We start from the raw sequence: 27,046 nt of genomic DNA, 5'->3' as shown, positions 1-27,046 counted from the left end.
TGCCTTGAGTCTGAGGCCAACTTGTGCGGCTACCTAGTGAGTTCCAGGTCAGCTGGGATCCAGGAAGGGGTTCTGTTTCTAAATAAATACAGAGGCCCAAGGTTCGTGATATTGTTTACAGATAACCAAGAGCACCACAGTTTGCCAGTGTGTAAGACTTCTAGATTCCAGCCAAATAATCCCACACAATCCGGGTGGAGTCTGGCTCCAGTCAATCAAACCCCAGAACCCTGAGCGTGGTTAAATACACTGCACTTTTTTTTCCCCACTTACAAATACATCTGTGTTAAAATTCAGGGAATTGGCCTAGAAGTTTTCTGAGGATTTTCCCACTTTGGGTTACATGACATTAGCTGAGCTTCGACACTCTTAGAGACACAAGAAGTCACGGGTGGGCAGCAGGTAGAAAAGGAGCAGTGCTGGCTGCAAAGTGTGCACCTAGGACAGGTTTGGGGACAATCTATGCAGAGGAGAGGCTGGCAGCTTGTCGTAGTGCCCCATCTGCATCGGGAGTGGATTTTCTTTTCTCTTTTTCCTTTTTTCAAGACAGGGCTTCTCTATGTAACCTTCCTTGGCTGTACCGGAGTGGGGAGTTGTTTTTAGTTCTAATCAATAAACCTTACACAGAGCTTGGGAGGCTGACAATATTTTGAAGGTGATCTACAACACACAGGAAATCTCTTGTGTAATTTCTGGAAAAAGTTCCAGGGGGATAGTGTAGTTTATTCCTCTAGTTCTATACCCCCAACAATCTCTAGAACTTTCTTTCAGCATTATAAAACTAAAGATTATATCCCTAGCATTTGAACATTAAAATGGCCATTAAAGTGTGTGTGTGTGTATGCGCGCATGTGTGTAAGTCTTGTGATAAAAGCCTTAAAGTAGTCTTAGCTACTTGGAAGGCTGAGGTAGGATGACCAAAGAATGACCAAAAGTTCCAGGCCAGTCTGTGAGACACTATCTAAGAATAAAAAGGGAAATGATAGCTGGAAATATAGCTCATTACTACAGCTCTTGTCCAGTATGTGTAAAGTCTTGGGTTCTATCCCTAATACTGCAGAAGTGTCATAGGAAACATTGATTATCACTATATTAGTTTTCTTTTTTGATTGGCTATGTAATGTTTGCTAAGATTTGGTCAAGGAATAGACTGGATGATTGATTATTTATTTGTTTGTAGGGTCTCTCTATCTTGTCCACATTGGCCTTGACTCTCTGGACACAAAGGATCTACCTCTCAGCTTGCAAATATCTAGGAAGCACATATCACTGCCAAGTTGTTAAATTTTTTAGAAGACAGTTATTGTTTAAATGTCCTACCAGTCATGTAGTTGAACATTTGTGTTCCAGTTGGTGGCACAGCCATGTAACCTTTAGGAGGTAGTGCCTTGGTGGGGGAAGTATGTCACTGGGGGCTGGCTTTGAAAGTGCACAGCCTAGCCTTGATTCTTGTGTGCTAATAGAACCAGCTATCTCCCTGTTTCTGCCAGCACCATTCTCCTCCAAAATGCACTGTACCCTTCTGGAACTCTAAGATAAAATGCGTTCTTTAAGCTGCTTTTCGTCATGGTATTTTTATCACTGCAATAAAAAAACTAACTAAGACACCAGTACAGGTAACAATAACAACAACAAAAAACTTCCTAATGCAAAAATGAGATTATTACCAGTAATATCAAGTAAATCAGTCTATTCTGACAATAAACAGGTCACCACTTGTGATAGCTACATTAGAAGCAATTTTTAACACTGGGTATCTATTAATAGTAGTAACAGTACTTTATCAACAATTAATTAAACACATCTATTTTAATTGGTTGCCATGGTAGTAAATGGAGATACAGAGAATGTTTACATTTATCAAATTTATTCTTAGCTCTTGAAACACAATTCATGTTAGGTAGTAAGTTATTATGCAGTGCAACAAGGTGGTTCGAATGTTATGTCTGTGTTAGTAAGAAAAAGATATGCAAATATAGATGGATGTTTTGGGTACCAGCTGCTCAAGATGGCTCCAACTTGGTTAACTGAAATGGTGTACTTTTTACAATGTTCTGGCCAGATCTCCAAATAAGAAGCTCAGAAAAACCCAACCGAATACTCAGAGACTATTTGCAGTTATACCAGACAGTAATCTTGGAACTTAACCATCATTTTACTTTCACAGGATCCCTTAGAAAGAACATCGCCCCCATGACAGCTGGAAGTAATCCTAGAAGACCACGTCCCCTGTCTTAACAAAGTTTGCCCTCAGGGTTAGGGACATCATTTAGGAGTTGATTATAATTGGTATAGGGTTGGGGGTTGGGGGAAAATTTTATAGGCTCAGGATCTCTTTGGAAAAAAAGAGAAAATTGAATTGGATAATAGATTAGTATGAGCTTATTCACACTAATAATAATAGTGAGTAATAGGGTGAATACTTGTGAGTTATTATTTATAGGCATTTACATTGGTATAGATTCTTGTATATTGATACAAACTTAAATCATATTGAATATTGTATGCAATCATGCTTCTACCTCTGCTTAAAACATTTTTATATATTGATATATATTTATCATATTGCAATGTACATTTCAACCTCTGATCAAGATACTTATACATTGTTTACATTTTGAAGTCATTGTTCTCACTTGTTGCGCATTCGTTTATTGTATAAATAAATTTATATTTATTTATATTCTATATATGAATATTCTAATATGAATTCTTAGTCTTTAAGTTATATAGGTATTAAGAATTATAGATCAATAGTCATCTAGGTTTGTCACACTTATAGTTAGACTAATCAGGTTCTTTAGATACATAGAGATTATATTCTGCATAGATAGGTAATCTTCAACCACTCCAAAGAGCTGTAGAATATGGCATTTAAATAACTTAGGGTTCTGTTGAAGTGAAACACGATTGCTCCTGGCAGCACTGATATATTCCCGAGAAAATGTTGTGCACCGAAGACATTCCACTTGGAGCTTGTTTTCTTTTGGGCAAAATTGGCCTTTGGGCAAAGAAATGCCCATGCCTCAACCACTGACAAGGTACATGGTATCCTGAAATGGATAAGCAGGACTGTCAAATCTTGCCAAGACAGGGTAAGATGGTTTTGAAAAATTTCTCACCTCTGAAAATGGTCTGTCAGTTATTCTAGGCCTTAGCCAAAGTTGGTTGCTTCAACGTTGTAAATGAGACTTTGGGTGATTGCCCAGGTAGCCAGTTGTCTCTGTCATTTGTTGCACATTTTGGAAGTTGCTTGATTGCACTTCCTGTTTACTCAAGTAATATTATTTCCCTTCTCAGATCTTCAATGGGGTTGAAGACTAGATAGTTATAGTTCCTTTCCTTTCATGACTTGGCCAAATTATTTATTATACAAGACTTAAACTAGTTAGGATAAGATAATTATTGAATATATTTGTTCTTATTGTATATAATTTTGTATTAAGCTTAGAACTCTCTTATTTAAACAAAAGCTGGAGGTGCTGTAGGAAGTGGTTACCCGCCCACTGGGGTGTGGCCTCTTATAGTATTTACGCCCATGTAGAGCATGCATCCAGCCTCTCTTTTCTGACTGTGGGATTAGGTTTCTGATCTCTGTTCCAGCAGAGGATTCCAATTTGTGAGTCTACCCCTAAATAAAAGTCTATTTCTCAATTCTGAGCTAGTGTGAAATTTCTTTTAAGCATCGTCCCACACATGAATACACTTGTGACTAAATATTTATAATAATAATAGTTATGTTTGCTACTCACAAAAGTTTCTTTAGTGAATCTGATAGTTAAAAATAAAAATTTGATAAATTATAATTATTCTAGTGGTAGAATATCTATTGTGTTGGCTCTGAGCATTCATCTACCCTGAGAAGGTAATTGTCAGGATGAAAGAGGCCAATGAACAGAAGAACTGTGGGAGAAGCTTAGGGAGAAATGCCCATTACACTCTGTGGAGTCTACCACAGTGGCTATGGAAATCGACTCCAGCTGTCCTTATTGGAGATCTTCTAGTCTCTGCTGTGACATGAGTTCAGTTGCATATTTATTTAACACTCTTCAGAGTGCTCACTTCATTAACGTAAACCCACGAAAGTCAACTCAGCAGAAGAGATAATAGAGTCCCTGGAATTCATTATATCATTAGATATATATTAATAATATTAATCACTCATATTGTGATTTTTCTCCAAAATGTAGTATAATGAACATAATGAGATTGTTTCAGCATAGCTGACCCATTTCCTTTTGACTAACCGAATTCTTTCAAATCATAGCTATTTTCACTTGTTTGTTTATAGTTGAGTCTAGTTATTAATTAAGAGTAGTAGTATTTCTGCCATAGTAGAAATCTTTCATTTCAGCAGTGACACGATATAAAGGGATTTTTTTTTAACTTCCTGAAATGTGTTGACACACGTTCTGCTTGCTCTGGCCTTAACAACTCCCTCCTTAGACAGGGAACATGGAGGATGTCATGGAGATTGTGTTCCAGGTGTGCATTGCTTTTGTTGACTGTCTATTAACCGGAACCAGTAATGGAGCCGCACCTGGATATACTAATGCTAGGAAAAACAGCCGAGGAGGAAACTGCCTTGGTTTGGCAAACACCTCAGATTGCTTCAGCCTTGCTTTTCTCTACCAATGAGTCAATTTTCAACAAGATCAAGAAAAAGGGCCTACAAGGAAAATTGTCTACCTATCTGCATTTTTCATACCTCAAATCAGAGTGTTCCCTGAAGGCTTTGACAGTTACCAAGCTAAGTTTTTTCTAATTGAAATGATTGAGAAATGAGGGCATGGCACCAGATGGAAACTAAGGAGCTACAGAGGGAGAAGAAAATGCAGAGAGGGAAATATAGACTCTTCCGTAATATGGGGATCACTAGAAGATGGTTTTAAAATCTGGAGACAGTCTTAAATATTGGCTCCATAGTAATTCCTGGGTGCTCACTTTCTGTCTTATTCAGTTTAAACTACTTTGCAATTTACTTGATTACTTCCACCATTGAATTTAAGATTAAACTTTCTAAGATACAACCTTAAAAGATAGAAAAAGAAAAGCAAATTAAATCTAAAGTACGATGGAAACAATTGAGCTAGAAATCAATAAGGTAAGAAACAGAAAAAATAATATAGAAGAGTCAAAGGAAGGGTTGGAGAGATGGCTCAGTAGTTAAGAACCCTTACTGCTCTTCGAGGGGACCTAAGTTCAAATCCCAGTACCCACATCTAATGGCTCACAACTAACCGTGACTTTAGCTCTGGGGGATCTGATACCCTTTGTGAGCCTTTTATAGCCCTTGTGAGAACCTACATGCATGAGATACATACATACATAGGCATACACATATGAGTAAAGATAAATAGTTTAAAACAAAAAAGAAAGATCAAGGAAATAAAATATTGACTCTATGAAGGATCAATAAATTGATGTGCCTTTGGCCAAATTGCTGAAAAAAGAAAACACAAATTGTCAGAAGTCATGAAGACATTAAAACAGTAATATACAGGCAAATACCATATAATACTTTGTCTCAGCAATGTAGAGAGTGTAGACAGAATGAGCAACTCAAGAAGACATGTGTGAATATTATGACAAGCCTATCAAAAATGCTTACCTATTTTTAAGAGGCTCTTTGTGTTGGTCCAATACTTAATTTTGTACATCTTGCAAATAGTAATTTGGTGAATTACATTAACTGATTTTTAAGTTCTAGATCAATTTACATTAAAGCGATGAACCCCATTCATTCATGACATAGTATTGATTTGTTTGGCAGCTATAACAAAATAGCACAGATTAAGTGGCTTAAATAGTTAAATTAATTTATTTGTTTATACTCTGGCTGCTAAATGTCTAAGATCAAAGTGGGTCTTACTCACCTTATGAACATGAGTGCTATCAGATTGGGACCCACCTTCATAACTTATTTAATCTCTTTTTTTTGTCTGTTTGTTTTTTTCTAAGACAGGGTTTCTTTTTGTAATAGCCCCGGCTGTCCTGGAACTCACTCTAGACCAGGTTGACCTCATACTCAGAGAGATATTTCTTCCTCTGCTTTCTGAATGCTGGAATTGAAAGCATTCATCTCCTTGCCATACCTGTTTCATTTAATCTTAACCCCTTCAAGGCCCTATTTTCAACTTCACTCATGTTGACTTAAACTTCAACAAGTAGGTGTATTTTTTTTCCCCCAAGAGGCTACAGGAACATCCATGATAATTATCCATTTTATATGTTGGGGAATTTGCAATTATTTTCACTACATCACATTTTGTCTATAGATATTGGTCTATAGTTCTTTTCTTTTAATTTATTTATCTGGTTGGGTATCAAAGAAGTGCTGACCCTACAAAATAAATTGAGAAATATTCTTCCACTTGCTTTAGAATTAGTATTATTATCACCTGCAATGCTATCCAGGCATGTGGTTTTCTTACAAGTATTTTTATTCAGAATTAATTTTCTTTAAAAAATGTATATACACATATACATAGCTAAATATACACATGTATAAACATATGCATAGTTTGTGGATAGTAGTCACCAAATGTTACCTCTTTAGAGCCACTGAAACCAAAGGAATTCTTAAACAAATATTATGCTATTGTCCAAAATAAGGGGAGAGAATTCATTCATTGTTCACAGACTTTTGTTGAATATCTCCCATGTTCTATGTTCTAGGCAAAATGGTCAATGCTAGACACTTTTTAAAAAAGCAAATCAGTGATGTGTGGCATGGTATTCAGGCTATCCACACCTCACAATACACAGTATGTTCAGGTGAGGTGTTGATGGCATGGTACTCAGGCTGCCCACATCCTCACAGTGCACAGTATGTTCAGATGAGGTGATGGTGACATGGTACTCAGACTGCCCACATCCTCACAGTGCACAGTATGTTCAGATGAGGTGATGGTGACATGGTACTCAGACTGCCCACATCCTCACAGTGCACAGTGCACAGTATGTTCAGGTGAGGTGTTGATGGCATGGTCCATGCTCAGACTGCCCACATCCTCACAGTACACAGTACACAGTATATTCAGATGAGGTGATGGTGACATGATCCATACTCGGGCTGCCCACATCCTCACAGTACACAGTATGTTCAAACTTCAGCTGCATCAAATCTCTGCCTTCCTAAGTTTTGTTTCTTAGGATTGATTGAGAAAGAGAGAAAAATGAAAAGATTTATTTATGGATGTTTTGCCTGCATGTGTATATATATTCACATAGGCCTGGAGGCCAAGAGAGGGTGTTAGATCCCCTGGAACTGGATGCAGATGGCTGTGAGCTAACATGTGGGTACTGGAAATTGAGCCTAGGTCTTCTGGGAGTGCAGCAAGCACTCTTAACTGCTGAGTCATTTTCCAGCTTCCCTTTTCTTTAGTTAAAATTTTTTATTTGTGTATGCCTCTCTCTCTCCCTCCTGCCACCTTTCTGTCTCTGTCTCTGTCTGTCTCCCCCCAGCGAGTGTGTGTGTTGCCATGGAAGTTAGAAAACTTCCAGGAATGAGTTCTTACCTTGCACCACTTGATTGCCACTATTTAAAGAGTCTTTACTGAGACCAATTTCTAGTCCTTTCTCCCTTCCCTCAAGGTCAGTAGGTGGTTTGAACTGAAGGTTCCAACCTTTTAATCAGGAGGTCTACTAGGGACTATTCTCAGCCTGAAGTTGTCTGGGGGACCCACTTTAATGCCCGTCATCAGCATTAGCTTAGGAGGAATAAAAGGGGCTCCTTTGAGAATAACAAGCCCCTCCCCCTTCACTCAGTAATTCCTCCAGGTTTTACAAGCCTTATGCTATGAGCCAGGACAGAGGTCATATGTATCTAATGATGGCTGGAACCTCTGTTCCCTGATACAGCCTTCACCGTGCCAACTTCTTGGAAACATTCCAAGGGGTTTTATAATTTGAATATCCACTGGAATAAATAATTTCTGTAGTTCATTTCTATCTTGGGGTAAATGTTAAAGTAAGATATTGATCTTAGTAAAAGTATGTTTTTCTATGGAATCCCCCTTGCACACCAGTATTACTTTTGAAACCAGTGTTCTTCATTCTTGGAATAGTTCTGGAAAAGTGGGCCGTGGCTGGAGGGAAACAGGGACTTTTTTCTCAGATGTTTTCAGGAATTGTTTGATGGTGAAACATTTTCTGGTAGAGTGGAAGGATACAGGTGAAAGAAGAAAAAGTAACTGTAATTATGCTCCTGTACAAACATTTGCTTCTTGTTTTTAAGGCTGATACATAGTACAGCTAGGCCTTAATGTACTATGGGGTTACCTCCGAATAGGTCAGTTCCAACTTGAGAGTATCCGAACTCAACTACGTGTGGTGGCGTATACCTATAGACCCAGGTACTGGAGAGGCTGAGGCAGGAGGATCACTTCTGTCCATCAATTAGAGATCAGCCCAGATGATAGTGAGACTCTGTTTTAACAATAACAATAAAATGTTAAGTAATGTAAAAATACATTGACTACACCATGCCTACCAAACAGCTTAGCAACTCAAGTTGCTAAATGTAGGTGTCATTTAATATCTTTATTTTGAGACATTCTCCTATAGCTATGGCTGGCCTCGAACTCCTGTCCTCTGACCTCTAGTTGGAGACTGTAGTGTACGAAACAGTTTTACAGTTTAGGACAATACACAGTGTGATCTTATGCAATGTTAGGACCACACTCTTACCTGTCATTTATTCCTTGCCTTTCTCTGGGCCAGCGCTCTGTGAGGCAAAGTGCCTAATGGACCAAACTGACGGAAATGGTCCTGGTATGCTCTGTCTAAATAGCATAGCCATTAACTGCCTGCGGCTATAGCACGTGGGAAATGTGCTTTAGAGACAGAAAAACTGAACTTTTAAACTTAATTTTCTTTTAATTCATTGAAATGTAAATGACCACATTGTAGCTATTGAATTGGACATCACAGGTGAACTGGGTAGGAGAAATGAATGCCGGGTACTCACAGTGCGGGTGTGATAGATTGGGCCAAATGCAGTGGTGTGGTTATTTTTCTCAGTCAGATATGGTTGCTGAGAGCCAGTCTTTCAGAACCATCACCTTTCAACATAGGACCACAATTTGAGCATTTCTTAAATGGATTCTTGTTCCCACTCTGACTTACTTAAGTCAGCACTACCTCCCACTTGGATTGCTTCAATAGGGTACTAATTCACCTCCCTGCTTCCAGCGCACTCCACAGGGGGATCCTAGGGGAAAAACAGCCAGGTCCTACTGTTCCTTTGCATGGCATCTTCCAGGGGAAATCCAAAGCCTAGATTGGCACAACAGCAGATAAGATCCCTCCTGTCATCCCTACTCCTTACGCCTTGCTTAGCCCTAGGCATCCTGAGAGGTTTGCTGCACACCAGGAAAGACCTTCGAATTCAGCATTTACTCATTCACATATTTGCACGGCTTTCATACTGTTCCTGCTTTAGGTTTTTATTCAAATTTCATCTGCTCAGTAAAATCTTCCCTGGAAACTCCTTGCACCTACCGACTCAAATTGCAATAAGAAATATTTCCATGCTAGCCCAAACTAGAATATAATAAAGGTTTATTTATAAGGGGTAAACTCACAGAACTAGTAGCAATCCACAGTCCTCTGCATGCGCTGGAAACCGGAACTGAATTCAGCAGCTAAGGGGCTCATGCACACCCCTACATCTGCGTTTATATTAGTGAGACCATGACCAAAGTGGGCTAGCATCTCAAAGGCCATTGACTGAAGGAGTTCCCACAGCATACTCACTGTCCCAGCCTAACCCCAAACTCCTTATGCTTTGTATATGTGTAATTTTCTCCCAAAGACAGTGTTATGCAGCTTCCCATATGCTTACCCACCTTACTTATTTTCTGTTTCCTCAACCTCCTAGGCTGTATGCTCCTTGAGGGAAGAAATATTTTGTGTACTGCTCTAGTTAGGTAAGTGTACCTAGCACATAATACATGTTCAATAAATATCACATGAGTGGGTGAAAGAATAGCGATCCATATAAAGGATAATAAAATGTTAGTGCAAGCCTGTAATCTTACACTCAGCATGTGAAGCAAAAGAATCACAAGTTTGAGACAACGGAGTATGTAGCAAGACCATGCCTTAAGCAAAGCATGCATCTTATTACTGCTTTTCTTACCTCACTTAGCCTAAATTATTTGGGTCATAGGGGAAGGTTGAGTTGAGTAGGCTTGTCACTTCAGACCACCCACGGATCTAACATTTCTAAATTCCAGAAAGTCAGGCAGTATCTCCTCTCTCTTCACTGCTTCCCATTCCTTCATCCACCTGAGCACACTAACCACATTTTTGGACTTTCTCATTTCTCACTGCTCTTATCCACCCAGCATTCTGTCCACATTCAGTGGATTTGAGGTTAATTTGGCTCGGTCATGTCCTCTTGGTATCGTTTTGGGCTCTTGAAATCAAGCACAAGACAATTTCAGGTAGTGTTGAATCGTTCCTCTGTGGGGAGTGAAAAGCTTCCTGTCAACAACTGCTTGTAGAAGCACCGTTATGGGAAGGTACAGGATCAGGAGGGCGAAGCGGGACAGCCACGGACAGTCTCTGTGAACTGTTCACATGCGGTTGGTGTGTGATTGTGAAGTATTCCATCCATGTGCTGAAGCATGTGCAGGAGGCCTTCCGATTCCGGAGACAAATGTAGTGTGCAGTTAGCAACAAACTCCTCTTTCGTTAAATCTGTTTTCTAAAAGTTGGGTTGTTTAATAATCCAAAATAAATAACTAAAATAAAGAAGACTGAACCATAGATCACAGCGAGCAAACATTTAAGTGTCTTACATTTTCAACACAAAGTAATTTACAATTATGAAATATCAAAACTTGTAACAGAGAAAATTAGAATAAGCCAATGAGTTGTGCCTAAACCCTGGGGTTCAAGTGTTGCAGCGACCTTCCCCACTTGGTTTCTGTTCCTGAGCAGGCCGGTTAGTTATCTCGGCTTTCACCCGGGTTAAGGAACTTGCCTTGTGACTCCTGGAGAGAGAAGACATTGATGGACTTGGCCATTCATGTGCTAAGGTTTCAGACTTACTTGCTTTAAGAGTGTTTTGTCTAGTCTTAAGTTAACACCCTCTAATTCTAATCTGAATACGTCACTTGATTCCAATTTTATATATTTTTCGTTTGAGGTTAAATTCATATACAGAGCAGTGAACATCTCTTAAGGATTAAATTTGGTATTGTGATTACTATGACATCACCCGAGTAGGCTATTTGCATACTCCTAGACAGTTCCTTTCATTCCTCATTAGAAACGAACATCACCATTAATCACTGCATATGAAAACTTGGAAATCCTGTGAAAGAAATTTGATAGTTTTTCCAACATTTGTTATCATAAGTATACATATTATTCTAAATAATTGACATGAAGAATTCCCTTTATCAAATTTATTTATCAAATAAATGATAATAATATAGGTGTAAGTAATAGGATTCCTTTGGGAATAATAAAATATAAAATTAGCCATGGTGACACGTGCACTTTTCTGCTAATAAACTAAACTGCATTGTGAGTTTTAAATGGGTCAGTTTTGTTGCATATAAATTAGGTCTCAACGAAGCTATTAAAAATTATTTTAAAGTGGAAGCCAAGAGTATGCAGTCACCTGGGTGCAGGATCACACACCTTTATTCATAGCATTCAAGAGGCAGAGGCAGCTGATCTACATAGTGAATTCCAGGACAGCAGAACTATACAGTGAGACCCTATCTCAAAAAATAAGTCTCAAAAATATATGCCAAAACATATGGGAAAACATAATATTGAAGTATTTTAGAAAGTTCATTAATAGAGGTAGTTGATAAAAATATCATGTGACTTTTCTGGATTTAGTAGCCTTGGGGAATTTGTCAATTTTTGGAAATTTATATTGATATTTTTTCAATCTACATAATTATTTACTTCTGTATCAAGAACATGTAGTCCAGAATCTGAGCTTTTCAGACTGTGGGAAATAGTAAGGATCGGATAATAACGCACTCATACTACATGACACAATTTTACCCTTTCCATGTCTTCTTTTGATTTCTGGTACTGTATGTCTTCCTTGCAGTCTTTTCTTTTTCCTTCCAAACCACACACATACCAGGGCTCACGGTCCAAGTTAATAGACATATGCTGTATTGAGTAATCCTACACTAATCCATGCTTTGGGGGGTCACTGTGGCATGCATTTGGGGGTCACTGCTGCTTAACTGGTTCTTCTTTTGGGGTGACGCTGTAGACTGGAACCAGGGCATTCTCTGTATTAAGTAAATAACTGAGAATACTCTAGTTAGCCCTTCTTCCTGTGGTTACAGAGGTGAATTCTTAGTAGGCATTGTACTGTAATCTTTTGAACTGGGTTCCTGGGGTCTCTGGGGGACTAGTCCTAGGTTCCTTAATTAAAAAGCTTATATAAATTGAGGTCCACCTTTCAGTCTATATAATTTTTTTAAAAAAAGTTCTGTCATAAATCATGGGTCATGGGTTATTTTTCTAGGTAAAGGCCACAAGGTCAGTGGCCCTGTCGTAGGGTAGCAACTGCATTTTGCCTCAAGTCTTACTCATGATTCTTGTCGACACAGCTGTCAGACTGGGAGAATCAAGAAGGCAGAAACATAGAACGTGGACACAGATACTATATCTGTGAGGTTTTTTTATCTAAGGGTGAAGGGCAGATCCACAGACTAGAAATAGTCCATTAACTGGGGTTCTTCACAACCCCATGAACTTGCCCATACTGCTGGTCTGGCAAGGGGAAACCTGGACAGCAGCTGGCTTTCAGAAGTTGGAATGAGTTTATTTCCCAGTATACTTTCTCATTTTGGTTTTGTTGGTGGGTACCATAGGTGACTTTGATAGCCAGAGATAGGTCAGTCAAGAAAAGTAGGTGATTCACACAGCTTTCCTGCTTATTCAGTGTCCAGATAGCAGCCAAGCTTAGAGGTGGCCCAGACTGACCTGGTGGCCTGGATCTATGGGCCACCAGGAATGATGCCTACCTCCTACTTAAACTTGCCATGTTAGTCACTTCTTGCTCTTTGGTCATCTTCTACTGGTCACATGAATAAGGCAATAGAGCTGCAAGAGAATTACAGGACCACTCTACAGGGCCTTCAGGTGTGTAGATCCCAGGTTACACAGACTAGACCTTCCTTAGACCCGATGTGCTAGTCCTCCCTTCGGGACCTCTGTGTTTGACAATTGTGTTAACAAAGAACCAGAATAAGAATTAGCAGAAAATAAAGTTGTTAGTTGGGACGTGGCCACTGGCCTCATAGCTTTTACCTGGAAAATTAGCCACCAACTCCTACATATATTCATAATCCATAGACAGAAATACAAGTCATCAAAGGGGGTGGATTTAAGGTCTTCATTTCCAGTGAGGGAGCTTTTCCAGCCCTTGTTTCTGCTGCAAGGATCAAATAGGGCAGGAGTGGGCAGAAGTGCCCACTGGACCAGGCACTTCTGACAAACTCAGTGAAGTGATATTTCATTGTGGGATAGTCCTAGGGACAGGCTTGCAGTGTGGACCAGAGAGCCTCTCTCAAGGTGAGACCGATTTCCAGGAGAAACGGGCCTTGACAGTTGGTCCCAGGGACTAGCGTCTCCGGATGGGGCAGGTGGCAGGTGGCCCTGAGCGCCCTCACAGACCACAGACTGAAGGCTCTGGGCGCGGAGCTCCCCACAGCCAGCGCGGCGACCCCGAGGAGACGCGGGCGCGCGCGCGCGCTCTCGCGCCCGGGGCCCAGGTGGGACGGCCCGCGCGCGCCTCGCCTCCCCCGGCACCCTGGGAGAGGAAACGCCCGCGAACGCGCCGCTCACTTTCCTCAGGCTGGGAAAAGTGTTGCGGAAGGAGACAAAGCAACAGGCAGCCGAGGGCTGCAGGACGCCGCCCCGCCGCCCGGCGTCGCCTCCGCCGCCTCCGCCTTGACGTTGCTGGGGGCCGGCCCGGGTGCCCGGCGGCCTCGGGCTCCACCGCTCAGGCCGGGTGCGCGCGGCCGCTGCCGGCCGTCCCGGGGCGCGCAACAAAGAGGCCGCCGCACTCGCGCGCCCGCCCGCTCGCTCGCCCGCCGCAGCCCGGGTCGCCCGCAGCCCCGCGGCCCCGAGCCCCACGCGCGGGCGATGGAAGATGGAAGGAAGAAACGCTGCGGTGAGCTCGCCCGCCATCTGAGCCGGGCTAGGGGAAGGGTGTGTGGAGTCTGTCACCGTGTCCGTACCTGACCCGGGCTTGCTTTTGCCTTGTCCTTTGCTCTGCCCCATCAGGATCCCTGGGCCACTTCACTTTGTGCTCGGATAACTATTTCTCTTCTCCTCCCCCTCCCCGCCCCCTCCGTTTTCTTTCTTTGTGTTTGTTGGGGAACCCAAGAGGGCCAACTTTTTGTTGTTAAGGTTTCGTGGTTTTTAATTCAGCCCTCTCCGCCTTGTAAAGCTCATCTGGGGAGAAGAAAGCTGGACGCGCCTTCTTGCTAATGATCTGACGAGGGAGGCATAACAGAGCACCTAAGGTGCTCCTGTTAGTCTGCCAGGTCAGCTCCCAGATTGAGTGGCTATCATGTTTCTCTATCAGGAAGAAAAGAGAAAACCCTCGCACGGAGAGAGCAAACAGACGGGGAGATTATCCCGTGGAACATCCCCGCTAGCTTTTTAAAGACATTTTTGGGTGACTCTCTTTTACATGCTTTGACTCTCTCCATAGCTGTCCTGGCAACTGATAGGATGAAAAAAAAATCGCTTAAAAAAACCAGGCAAGGACAGATTATGAGGCAGAGTTTACTATGCTGTCCCCCTCAGTACTGTTTACTTTTGCCTCTGTTCTGGATGTAGTAGGATGTTAAACACCACCAGGCAGGAGATATAATGGGCGTTAGGGTTGCATCTTCCAGACTCGGACCCTCCCGACGGTGGGATCGAGGATTTCCGCCGCAGAGAATTTCTTGAGTGGGTCCAGGTGCAGGTGGAGGGAGGAGGGAGGTCTGGAGAAATCACTGTAAGTGGGATTTTGGCAATACGTAGTGCAATTCATTATCTGCAGTCGAGTATGCACAGAGGCCGTTGCCAAGCCCAATGGCCATGAAGAAGAATTGTGCTCTCTAGGAGCCAGCTTTCTGTCGGGAGAGACGAGTGCGTGCTGCGCAGGATCCAGAGAAAGCAAGGAGTCTGTCTGCCTGCCGTACAGATCTGGAAGTCCCAGAAGAAGCCCTGGCCCTTGACGGGCTGGGTTTGGTTGGCTTTTGTTAAGGTGTAGGGAGATGTTCCTGCTGAGAGAGCGAATACACTTTCTGCCCTCTCCCAGTAAATGACTGCTTTTTGCAGCCTTGCTCAGAGCCTTTCCACATTCCCTGTAGAAGTTCTGAAGTCATTTGTCATCTGCTATTCGTAGACCATGTCACCAGTGTTACAACGGGTTAATCTGGGTCTTGGTTAAGAGGTGCAGAGGTGAGCAGCAAGATGTGTATGCACCTCCTTCTTTGAGGATTATGGGGACAATGTCATTTGGCAATTATGAAAAGATGGTGTTTTGGGGTTTGGGTTGGATTAAAAGGTGAGTAATACATGCTGATGTTTCTGTTTCATCTGCAATATATTCAGACTTGATTGAGCTTTAGGCGGGCAGAAAAGGAAACTGTAACCAAAGCCTGTGCTTTAGTGTGGAAATATGATTATAGAAGGTTGGGGAGGGGTCAGGTCTAACCTGGGTCACGTTTGCTGCAAGTGTTCTCCACCATCTTCTTCCAGGACCTTGAACGGCTTTCTTCCTGGGTTTTAGATTTCTTCTTAAATAGTGCTAAGTATTGAACCCATAGTATGTATGCTATGCCTGTGCTTAGTTCTTTCCCTCCACACCTCCTGAGTTCTCCTGAGTTAAACCAAGCTTGGCTTATTTAGGAGAGTATTAATGAAATCCTCTAGATGTCATTAGGACTCTGATGGATTCCATACAGGATACTGATGACGTTCTCTAGAACGTTAGTTCTCAGTCGCGGCAGGCTTCTATCTGTGATGTTGTACGTATGTTCTGAAATGAAATGGTGCTGTTTCTTTTGGTACCATTCTGTGTTTTTGAGTTATTGTCTAAAGCTCCGTTTGTAGTGACTGTTCAAGTTTATAGGGGAGAAGAGGCTAATTTGAAGTGCTTAGCCGACACATTATCCTAAAATCCAAATTGCCATGCCTTGTTGGGAAATGAGGTGTAACTCTGAACATTAATAATGAGTCTTTGCTTATGCTATCTTATTTATACAAAAATAGCACATGTCCTTGCAATACTTGTTTGCCCTACCAAAAGAACAAATTTTTTTCTGTGCCCAGAAGGTCAACAAACTGGAATCCAGTTGGTGTTGCCAAATGGACAAGGACTTTGTTGGAACTCCAGGGCACAGGAGTGGTGGTGGATAATTCTCTTTTGACAACACCCGTGATATAAGGAAGCCTCAGCTCTTCTCTTCTCCCATGTCAGAGTCACACAGGGGCCAGGGTTGCCTTTTCCCCCCTTTATTTAATTATGGCAAACAGCGAGCTTGTGTGAAATACTCTCCACTTTTGATCCTGGACCAGTGAGCTACACCAAATGTCCTTGCTTTTGAGCTCTCTTAAGTGGTTGTTTTTGGAGTTCAGGATCTGGAGTGACTGGAAGCATCCCATCCCTTCCTGAGGCTGGGGCACTTTTCTTTTTGTATGTTTATTTATGTGGCTGTGCTGTGAGTTTGTGTATGTCCATATGTTGTATTAACGTGTGCTGTGAGTTTATGTATGTGCATATGTTGTATTTACATGTGCTGTGAGTTTGTGTATGTCCATATGTTGTATTAACGTGTGCTGTGAGTTTATGTATGTGCATATGTTGTATTTACATGTACTGTGAGTTTATGTATGTGCATATGTTGTATTTACATGTACTGTGAGTTTGTGTGTGTGCATATGTTGTATTAACGTGTGCTGTGAGTTTATGTATGTGCATATGTTGTATTTACATGTACTGTGAGTTTATGTATGTGCATATGTTGTATTTACATTTACTGTGAGTTTATGTATGTGCATATGTTGTATTTACATGTGCTGTGAGTTTGTGTGTGTGCATATGTTGTATTAACGTGTGCTGTGAGTTTATGTATGTGCATATGTTGTATTTACATGTACTGTGAGTTTGTGTATGTGCATATGTTGTATTAACGTGTGCTGTGAGTTTATGTATGTGCATATGTTGTATTAACGTGTGCTGTGAGTTTATGTATGTCCATATGTTGTATTAACGTGTGCTGTGAGTTTGTTTATGTGCACATGTTGTATTAACGTGTGCTGTGAGTTTATGTATGTGCATATGTTGTATTTACATGTACTGTGAGTTTGTGTGTGTGCATATGTTGTATTAACGTGTGCTGTGAGTTTATGTATGTGCATATGTTGTATTTACGTGTGCTGTGAGTTTGTGTATGTGCATATGTTGTATTTACGTGTGCTGTGAGTTTGTTTATGTGCATATGTTGTATTTACGTGTGCTGTGAGTTTGTGTATGTGCATATGTTGTATTTACATGTACTGTGAGTTTGTGTGTGTGCATATGTTGTATTAACGTGTGCTGTGAGTTTATGTATGTGCATAAGTTGTATTAACGTGTGCTGTGAGTTTATGTATGTGCATATGTTGTATTTACGTGTGCTGTGAGTTTGTTTATGTGCATATGTTGTATTTACGTGTGCTGTGAGTTTGTGTATGTGCATATGTTGTATTTACATGTACTGTGAGTTTGTTTATGTGCACATGTTGTATTTACGTGTGCTGTGATTTTGTGTATATGCACATGATGTATTTATGTGTTCTGTGGGTTTATGTATATTCATGCATGTATATGCATGTACATGTGGAGACCAGAGAACATCAGGTGCTGTTCCTTAGGAGCGATCCACTTCTGATACAGTCTCTTATTGGTTAGGAGTTTGTTATATATGTCAGCTGCTTAGTGGGATTCCTCTCTACTCTTCTCCAGTGCTGGGATTACATATGTGTGCCCCTGCATCTGGTTTTCTTAAGTGGGTTTTAGGGTGCAAACTCAAGTCCCTGTGTTTGTAAAGTGTTTCATAGTGCTAACTATTTTCACTTATTCACTGAATTTATTGCAAGTATTTTCGTGTGGGGCACCCTGAGAAGCAGCCGTGCCTTTTAGACAGCAGGCCCTAGCTTTTAGAGAATGCAGTCTTTACAGTGAAGGACAATGAAGTGCTACAGTCACAGCTAATGTTATTTTGAGTTCTGCCATACATATCTCCTGTCCCTGCAATAGCCATGAAGTCACTACTGTCATCATCTCCGTCTTTGATGTTCTGAGAAATGTAGTTGCTCAGGATCCCACAGCTAATAAAGTTACAATATTCAAACTCAAGTCATCTCATGTTAATCCCCCTTTCCTGTATCCTCGGAGCTAGCACTGTGTGCTGCAGAAATTGAGGTTTCAGATCTAAAAGGTGATGAGTCCATCATCAGCCTCATTTGACAGATTTATTGGCTTAAACAGCTGCACGAGTGTTACATGACTCAAGAGATAAAAATTGTATCATTTCTTATCCAGAGTACATTAAAGAGTTCCCTATAGTCATAAATAATTAAAATAAAGAGTGAATCATATTAACAATATCAGGTTGAATGCAAGCCCCGCTTATTTGATTTCTAATTATAACACCTCAGAGCAGTTTCTAGCTGTTTCTGCCACAGTGGTGTTGACATAGAGAAGACAGCTTTTCCTTGTTATTTCTTCCCAGCCCTGGAGCTCAGAGCTTGTTGAGAAGGCATATGGAACAATACAGTGGGCTGGGGAAGCAGCAGAAGGCATTGGGAAGATCAGGCCGCGGCTGCTCCCTGCTCCCTTGCTGTCCCTTTTCTTCTCTGACCTTTGCTAAGGAAAAGTGACTTGGAGAAATGAAGCGGCTTGGCCTTCCTGTGGCTGCTGGTTAGTACACATGAGAAATAGAACGAGGTAAAACCGTGGCTGTGGCTTCCTCTGCGTGGCCTTCAGGAGATTATTGGGGAAGCACTTATGGGATTGCTTTTCTGTATGTAAAATCCTGCTAGCATTTTTGGAACTTAGGGTTTTGAAAACTTTATTTTCTGAGCAGCTGCTGGGTGAGGTAGATCGGGTCACAGGACACTGAAGAAGGGGACTGTAGGTTGTAGTGCAATTAGATGCTTGCTGTCTTTGTGATTATATTACTTTCTAGCAAATTTACAGTCGAACATACCATGAAATTGGAGGCAAAGCTGTATGATCTTTCAGGGCATCTCCTGTGACTTCCCCTTAGTGTGTATGAAAGCCTCCAGTGGTGCACGCATAAAGAAGGAGGCTGCTTTCTTGGGTCTGGAGCTTTCTGCATGCCCCCTTTGGACAGCTGTCTTTGTTTGTTTTTTGTTTTGTTTGTTTGTTTGTTTTTGTTTCTTGAGACAGTGTTTATCTGTGTGACAGTCCTAGCTGTCTTAGAACTAGCTCTTATAGATCAGACTGGCCTCAGACTCACAGAGATCCACCTGCCTCTGTTTCCCAAGTGCTGGGATAAAAGGCCTCCACCACCACTGCCTAGCTCCAGTTGTCTTTGTTTTACAAATATATTTCTGGTGACTCCAAAGGGTTCATGAGCTGGTCTGCTGGCACTCATTTCTTCTTATAAAATCTTCATGAGAAAACAAAATAAAGCAGACAAAAAAAAAGCATCGTTCCTTTCCGGGCACTAACATAAGTAAATTAGGGCAGACATTAGTCCATACTATTTGTTCATCCATTCATGTATGCATGGAGTCTCTAAACAGGTTTGTCTACTGATCTAAGCTGACCAAAGAGAACCTGTGAAGAACACTCAGAGTCTTCGAGTTGTTCTTCGGAGAGTCAGACTCTACAGTTGGTAACTACTGATATTGCTGTATCTAAGAATTCAGCTCTTGTGAGCTGATGGACTCAGTCAAGCTTTTCTTAAGCATGCCTTCATAGAACTTTCTGTTCTGTTCATAATGTCCTGTATCTCCCTTGTCCAGTAGCCAGAGTGTGTATGTGGCTAGTGAGTACTTAATATGGCTATTCTCAAGAACTGAATTTAAAATTTTATTTAGTTTCAATAAATTTATACAGTCTTAGGCAGCTACTGGCTATTTTGCTTCACAGCAAGGTATTCCCAAGAAAGTGTCATTGTTTGACCCTTTGGCTACTCCGGTGTTTACTAACTGGACTTTGATAAATTGAGAATTGTTCTTACCACATCATGTCTGATAGCACAAGGGTGGGGAAAGTATACGTGAGATTTTAGTGAAAGTAAATAAATTCATTTAAAATAATGAGAAAAAAACATAATTACTAGTAGTAGCTATTAGGAAGAAAACAGAAACAGAGTATTTTTTTTTTAACTAGAATTAACATAAATGGGAAAACTTGAGTCTGGTCTGGCTGAGAGTTGTCTATTGCTTTAGCTTCATTGAAGAATGGATGCCAGTGTTTGGAGAGCTTAAGGAAGAGATGGCAACGTTACAATTGTCTTCTGACTTTACTGTAAGGACTCTCTGATGCTCACCTCAGGTTCTTGTGAATCTGGATAGCATAGGCATGATGATCCAGTCAGACAGTGGTGGGTATCCAATCAGTGAAGGTCTTTTCTTAGGATGCATACAGAGCTGTCTTGGAGAACCGGAAGGTCCTCAAAGAACATGAGGACAACAGGAAAGTGCCGGGATGACACGCATATTGTCAGAGAAGTGAAAATGAGAGAAACAGTGTCCTCACGAGACCAGGACAGAGAAAACCCTCAGCTACTCTGTGTGACAGATCTAGGAAATAAACAGCTACATCACAGGGTCCAGGGTTGTTCCATAGTTATGCATACCAAACTGATTGTGTGTGCAGTTTGTGTGTCGAGATGAGAAGATTCTCAGCCGTGGTCAGAGGCAATGAACTCTCTCTATGTTCGTGCTGGCTTTGATCTCTCTTTCTCTCTCGTAAGTGCTGGAATTACAGTGTGAGCCACCCTTCATTATGGTTTTGATTTGCATTTCTCTAATGTCTGACATTGTTACATCTCTTATGTATGTTGGCTACTTGTTCATCTTCTTTGGGGAAATAGTTGTTCAGGTAGTTTCTGGACTCCTGTCTCCTACGTCATATGTGCTTTTCAAGCATCTTCTACCATTTTTTGAATTGCAATAAATGTTCTTTATCTTAAGCAAAGAATCATTAGCTATACTTACATAGTTGCTGAAATGAAGAGACAAATTAAGCAAAACTATTGTTTTTATACTTCTTTCTGGTAGAAAAAAGGGCAGAGCTGGGCATTGTAAATGGAGGTTTTCTGTCCCACCTGCCAGTTCCCAATTAACACTCTGAGGCTTAGTATCAGTTATAGTTGTTTGGCCAATGGCTTAGTCTTCTTATTGGCTAGCTCTAACTATAGATTAACCCATTTCTATTAGTTTATACTTTACCATGATGCTCGTGGCTCGTTAACTCATAACTTGCTTCCCCAGTGGTTACATGGTATTTCCCTGACTCTGCCTTTTCTCTCTTTGTTTGAACTTCCTACCTAGCTTTACTCTACTAAGCCATTGGCCCAAACAGCTTTATTCATCACCCAATAAAGGCAACATATATATAGAAAGACATCCACATCAGGGCGTGGTGGCACTCTGGAGGCAGAGACAGGTGATCTGTGTGATTTGGAACTGCAACATAGTCTATATAGAAGAGAGAAAGAAAGGAAGAAAGAAAGAAAGAAAGAAAGAAAAAGAAAGAAAGAAAGATGGATGAAGGAAGGAAAGAAGGAAGGAAGGATCTAGCCTTGGGCTATTCTTTTTGGGTAGAACTCTGAAGACTTTGAGATCAATACGTTTACTGAAAGGAAAATCTGAAACAATTTCTTTTCTTTTTTTTTTTTGTTTTTTTGAGACAGGGTTTCTCTGTAGCTTTGGTGCCCATCCCGGAACTAGCTCTAGTAGACCAGGCTGGCCTCAAACTCCCAGAGATCCGCCTGCCTCTGCCTCCTGAGTGCTGGGATTAAAGGCATGCGCCACCACTGCCCGGCATGAAACTATTTCTCTAGATCTTTTGTATGTAACACAGTGCTTTCTTGAATAGGACAGAAACCCACCTTTTGAAAGAAGACACTGAACCTAGTCAAACCTGCTTGGTCTTTATAGATGCTATTATTTCACCATTTTAATAATGTCTTCTATACCTTTCTGTCACAATAATCTCCCAGCTTCAGAACTCTAGGGATACCTGAAGATTCTGGTTTCGTAGTACTATGAAAGGCCATCTGTGTTCTATGAGCCTTTTGTATAATTCTGAAGAACAGGATGCTGGAATCTCAGATCTAACTTGGTGACAATGACTCTCTAGTGGTAGCCTGTAAAATTTAGTTGATTCTCTTTAGCTGGTGTGTTCTCTAGGTGACAAACAGCCTTCCCTATGGGAGATCACAAGATGTTGATCTAGCCATGCTTGCTTCTGCCCCTGTGCCCAGCAATGTGTTTAGATCGTCTTGCCATTGCTGAATCTCTGGAGGCCTCCTGTAGGCACATGGAATTCCATGAATCTAGTGGGAGAAAGGGCACATGATGGAAAGCAACACAGACATCATTTTACATATTTTCTACTTGGATTGCTTTATGTGGCTGGTTTGAGTCTCCCGAAGAATTTGCTAGGTGTATAGCCCTAAGAGGAGACCATTTCCTCATACAGGAGATTCTGCCTCAGCAGAAGGGAGTGATATTCGTGGTTACCATGCAGACCTTCCTTTGTCTCATTTGCATCTGGAATCTGTCACAGAGGTGTATCACCCTAGGCAAATTATTTTGACATCCCTGTGCCCTACAGCCTCATGGCATCATTGAATACCTAACTAACATTTACTAGTTGGGAAAAGCTTAGGACTACATGGAAAAGCAGTAAGTGGGCTGTGAATATGACCTTTGGGTGGAAGTTATACTTATGTAGGAGTAGAAATATTGCCTTTCTTAAGGTCACATATCTGTTAAGTAGTATACTGGCCTTTCTGGCATCTGTCTGTGATTACCTGTAAAAGTGCTAAATAGAAGTCAGAAGAAAAAATCTTAGAGCTTTGTGTGCTGCTTTGGCTCATAGTAGTCATTTAATAAATGTTCGATGACTTTTCTGAATATCACAGACAATTAAATAGGTTAGTACGAGAAGCCTCCCAGGAAGAGACGGGCAGTGGAAGTGCCTGGATGGTCAGCCATGGCTGACCGTGGCGTAGAATTGACAGGTCATGACTGTTTGTGTCTTCCTAACTTCTGTTGGCTTCACTGTGGACTTTTGTTGCATCTCTGTTTTGTGAAGGTGGAATTCTCCCAGTTTTGAGTCAGCATTTATGAGTTGCAAGTTTCAGGTGTGTGGCTTGAATTATAAGTCTCTTCTTGCAAATAACAACCTAGAACACAAAAGATAAGGGTAACAGTACTGTGAAAGTCCTCACCTGTCCCTTGCCTCCTGGGAGAATCTTCTGATGGAAGTAGATAAAGACTAGGAGCCGTGCATGCCTGGTGTGATAAAACGGTCTTAGAAATCCTTGCATCCATTCATTTTTTTTTATTTTATCTTATCCTTTTCCTTTCTTCTCCTTCCTACTTTTATGTTGAGACAGGGTTCCATGTAGCTGAGAATGACCTTACTGTTTGTGTGCCTCCTGTGCTGGTATTCTAGGCATGCACTGCTACACCCCAGTTACATGGTGCTAGAATCAAACCCAGGACATTGTGCATGCTAGACAAGTCTTCATGAACCAAGTTACATCCCCAGCCCCATCTTTTATTCTTGACACATTTCTTCCTGCATCCTGGTGAGACTTTATGTCAGTTGATTGTCTCTCTTATTGTTGAGTCCTGTTTTGGGCCATGAGGAGCGCTCTAGTAAAGCATAGTAGGATACTCTAAAACTGGAGCTCAAGTAAAGATACGAAGCTTATAGATGTAAAAGACCTTGATAGTTTTAGGGAAGCTAAAGCCAGTTTTTAAACCGTTAGACTAGTATCTATAAGTATATACTTACTTAAGTCAGTGAAGTGCGATTTAGTTATAAAGTCATATATCAATAAAATAATCAAGGGAGTTATACATATAACGATAGTTCTCTTTTTTTCAGCCTAAGTAGTGTATATAGGGATATTTGTATCATGGGTTTTTATATTTTATAAATAATGTTTTATTTTGTTTCCTTTTAATAATGGCAATTTAAAACAAAATAAAATTATCTAATGATAACTTAATATTTTTGGCCTGGAGCTCACTGTGTAGCCCAGCTATCTTAAAACTCATGGGAATCCTCCTGCCTTAACCTCCTTTGTGGTGAGATTATATGCATGTGTCACTGTGCCTACCATGATGTCTTCTTCTGGGGGTGAATGAGTGGTTATTTTAGCTTATACTTCAAGGACACAGTCCATTATTAAGAGCAGTCAGGGCAGGGACTGAAGCAGAAATCATGGAGAAATGCTTCATGGCTTTTAAAGTGGTCTGTTTGGCATTTATGCTGAAATCGCTCTTACCGTGCCTCTGTTTTATTTTTTTGGGGAATGTTTTGTGAAGAGTACCCAGTTTTAGTAGTAAGTACAACCATCAAAATCTTGGGGAAAACACAAATGCTTCTTGGTAATCTTCCCGTGAGCAGAATTTCTCAAGTTTGCCAGAAGCCTGATGACCTCCTCTGATTATTAGTGGTGGTGGGCGTCAGCTGGGATGTCTTAAGTGGTACTTACTCACCTTCGAGGTGGTTAGTGGGAACTTCTACTATGCCCATAATCCCAGAAACAAAAGAAAGCTTATTATATGCAAATTAGTATGATTATGATATCAATATTAAGGCAGAGGAATTAGCACTTTTTAAGATTTTGTTTTAAAGTCACTTTTCTCTGCCTTTCACCATTTCTGTTGTATGCAGAGATACTCCTTTGTAGGGTAATTCAGTTCTACACACAAACAAGTGCTGAAGGTAGTTTCCTTTTCTTTCATCTAGAAGACTCTTTTAACTTCCCTAAAGTGGCGGCTTATAAAAACGTGATCTACCATGTTCATTTACTGTGTATGTGCTGAAGAATAGCAGGTTTTTTTTTTTCTGTTTTGCGTTTGAGTCCAGAAGTTCACTGAAAGTGGGTAACACCCAGACTTTATACATCATAAAACATAAGGTGCTTGCACCACGCAGCATAATTTCCCTTTCACCTGATGAAATCAAAGTCCATTACCTTGGCCTGGCCTCCTCAGCCTGCCTGCAGGAGGGAAGTGTGCTGCTGAAGCAGGATTTAGAGCTCTGAGGAAGCATGGCATGGTGTGTGGAGAACCGCTTTACAGTGGGCCTGAGTTTATGGGGCTAATTTAATGATCAACTAACTGAATATGTGTGTGCGTACAAAGTGATCTACTTAAAAACAGCACTTTAAAATGTTACCCATGATACTATAATAGATTATATGTGGCTCTGTAACACAGTCACCTTGCCTTTATTCTTACACTTCATTCAACAGATACTGAATTTCTCTGTTCTAGGCATTGTTTTAGGTGCTGGGTTTTCAGTGGTTGACAAAACAGACCAAAACAGATGTGTGCGTATGAGAGAGAAAGGGAGAGAGAGAGTGTGCTCTTATTTCTTTAAGGTGTGACAGATGGTGTGTGTGTGTGTGTGTGTGTGTGTGTGTGTGTGTGTGTGTGTGAGAGAGAGAGAGAGAGAGAGAGAGAGAGAGAGAGAGAGAGAGAGATATTGTGGTACAAAGTCTTCCAGGACAAAATAAAGGACAGGAGGATTGTTGAAGGTTAAGAGAATAGGAATTCTGAACAGTATGGTTGCTGGCAGATGGTGAATGGCCTGAAATAGGGAACAGCAGATGCAAAGTCTAGGGCAGGGTCATGTTCTCAGCCTTCCAGGAACTGGGAAGTCACGAGCAGAGAGGAAAGCAGACAAGATCAGCAGTTCCCTGAGGAGCCTTGTGGGATTGTAAGGGTTTTGGCTTGCATCTAGCATGAGTAGGGACGCTGTTGAAAGAGTGTCAAGTAAGGACATGATATGATGTGGCCTGTGTCTTTATAGCAGCTGTGTCTCAGGAGAATAGACTGTAGTAGGCAGGGGGAAGCAGGGAAATAGACAGACCTGTTAAGAGACAGTTCTTTGAGCAACACTGACCTGAATGGATCAAAGAGATCTGGTTTTGATTTTTCCCCTTAATCCCTCCTTCTTTTCTGAGATAGGGTATCACCCTATGGCCCAGGCTGTCCTCGATCTTGTGACTGATTTTGTTTCAGATCTTCTGGAATTATAGGCATGAGCCCCCACACCTGGCAAGGAACTCAGTTTTGCAGATTGTTTGCATGCTTTCCAAAGAGAGGTCCAGCCAGGAGATAAATACTGTGGAGTTGTCAGATGCTTTACTAAAGGAAATCCACAAGGAAGTAATTGTCAGTGAGAAAGAAAGAGGCTTAGTCCTGCTGGCTCACTGGAGGTATTTTCTAAATAAAGGAGAAATAAAACCTTGCATATTTATTTGCTGTCACAAGAGGCGTCAAGTGAAGACACTTTAAGGATGGATCAGGTACTTCTTAAAAGGTCAAGTAAAATGAGGGTCAGGTACAAATTGACTGGAAGCATATCAACGGAGAGATCATGAATGAGCTTCTTAATAGTCATTTTGGTGGAGCAGTGGTGAAGAAAAACTGACCAGTAAAGGTGGACGCGAGTAGGGGAGTAGAAAAAGAAACATTCTGTGTCTGTTGACAAAGATTTCAAGGGTTTTCCTACTGTAAAGGGAGTAGGGGATGCAGCAGAAAGCAGGGGAAGGAGGTTTAAAATGAGAAATAACAGCTTGACTATTGGCTGGGATGAGAGTGACAAGGAAAAGGCAGATGATGCCTAGTGCAGTAGTACAAAAACAGCTGGACTCATCTGGCTTGTTTCTCAAACACTAATTCTTGTTCGTGCATCAAGGATATGTGTACTGTGTACATGCTAGTGCCTGTGTTGTGGTGTGCAGCTGCATGTGGCATGTGGAGAACAGAGGTGGAT

The 27,046-nt window shown here is 41.2% G+C and overlaps 1 protein-coding gene across 2 annotated transcripts in view; it reads left to right on the top strand.

Annotated features, from left to right (window-relative positions):
* The window catches only part of Psd3 (pleckstrin and Sec7 domain containing 3), a 537,529-nt gene that overhangs the window by 149,765 nt on the left and 360,718 nt on the right, over positions 1-27,046 (top strand). Inside the window, exon 1 of one of the 2 annotated variants that reach the window (XM_075986910.1) lies at positions 13,975-14,167. The exons of the other annotated variant lie outside the window; for it this stretch is intronic. Within the exon in view, the coding sequence (XP_075843025.1) occupies positions 14,147-14,167 (21 nt within the window). The 5' untranslated portion in view covers positions 13,975-14,146. Of the gene's footprint in view, positions 1-13,974; positions 14,168-27,046 lie in introns of those variants that run through there. 2 annotated transcript variants of the gene reach the window in all.

This window comes from Microtus pennsylvanicus, chromosome 9 (genome assembly GCF_037038515.1).
Source record: "Microtus pennsylvanicus isolate mMicPen1 chromosome 9, mMicPen1.hap1, whole genome shotgun sequence".
Lineage (NCBI taxonomy): Eukaryota > Metazoa > Chordata > Mammalia > Rodentia > Cricetidae > Microtus > Microtus pennsylvanicus.
Note: the sequence above shows the minus strand (reverse complement) of the source record. Positions and strands in the feature narration are given on the sequence as shown.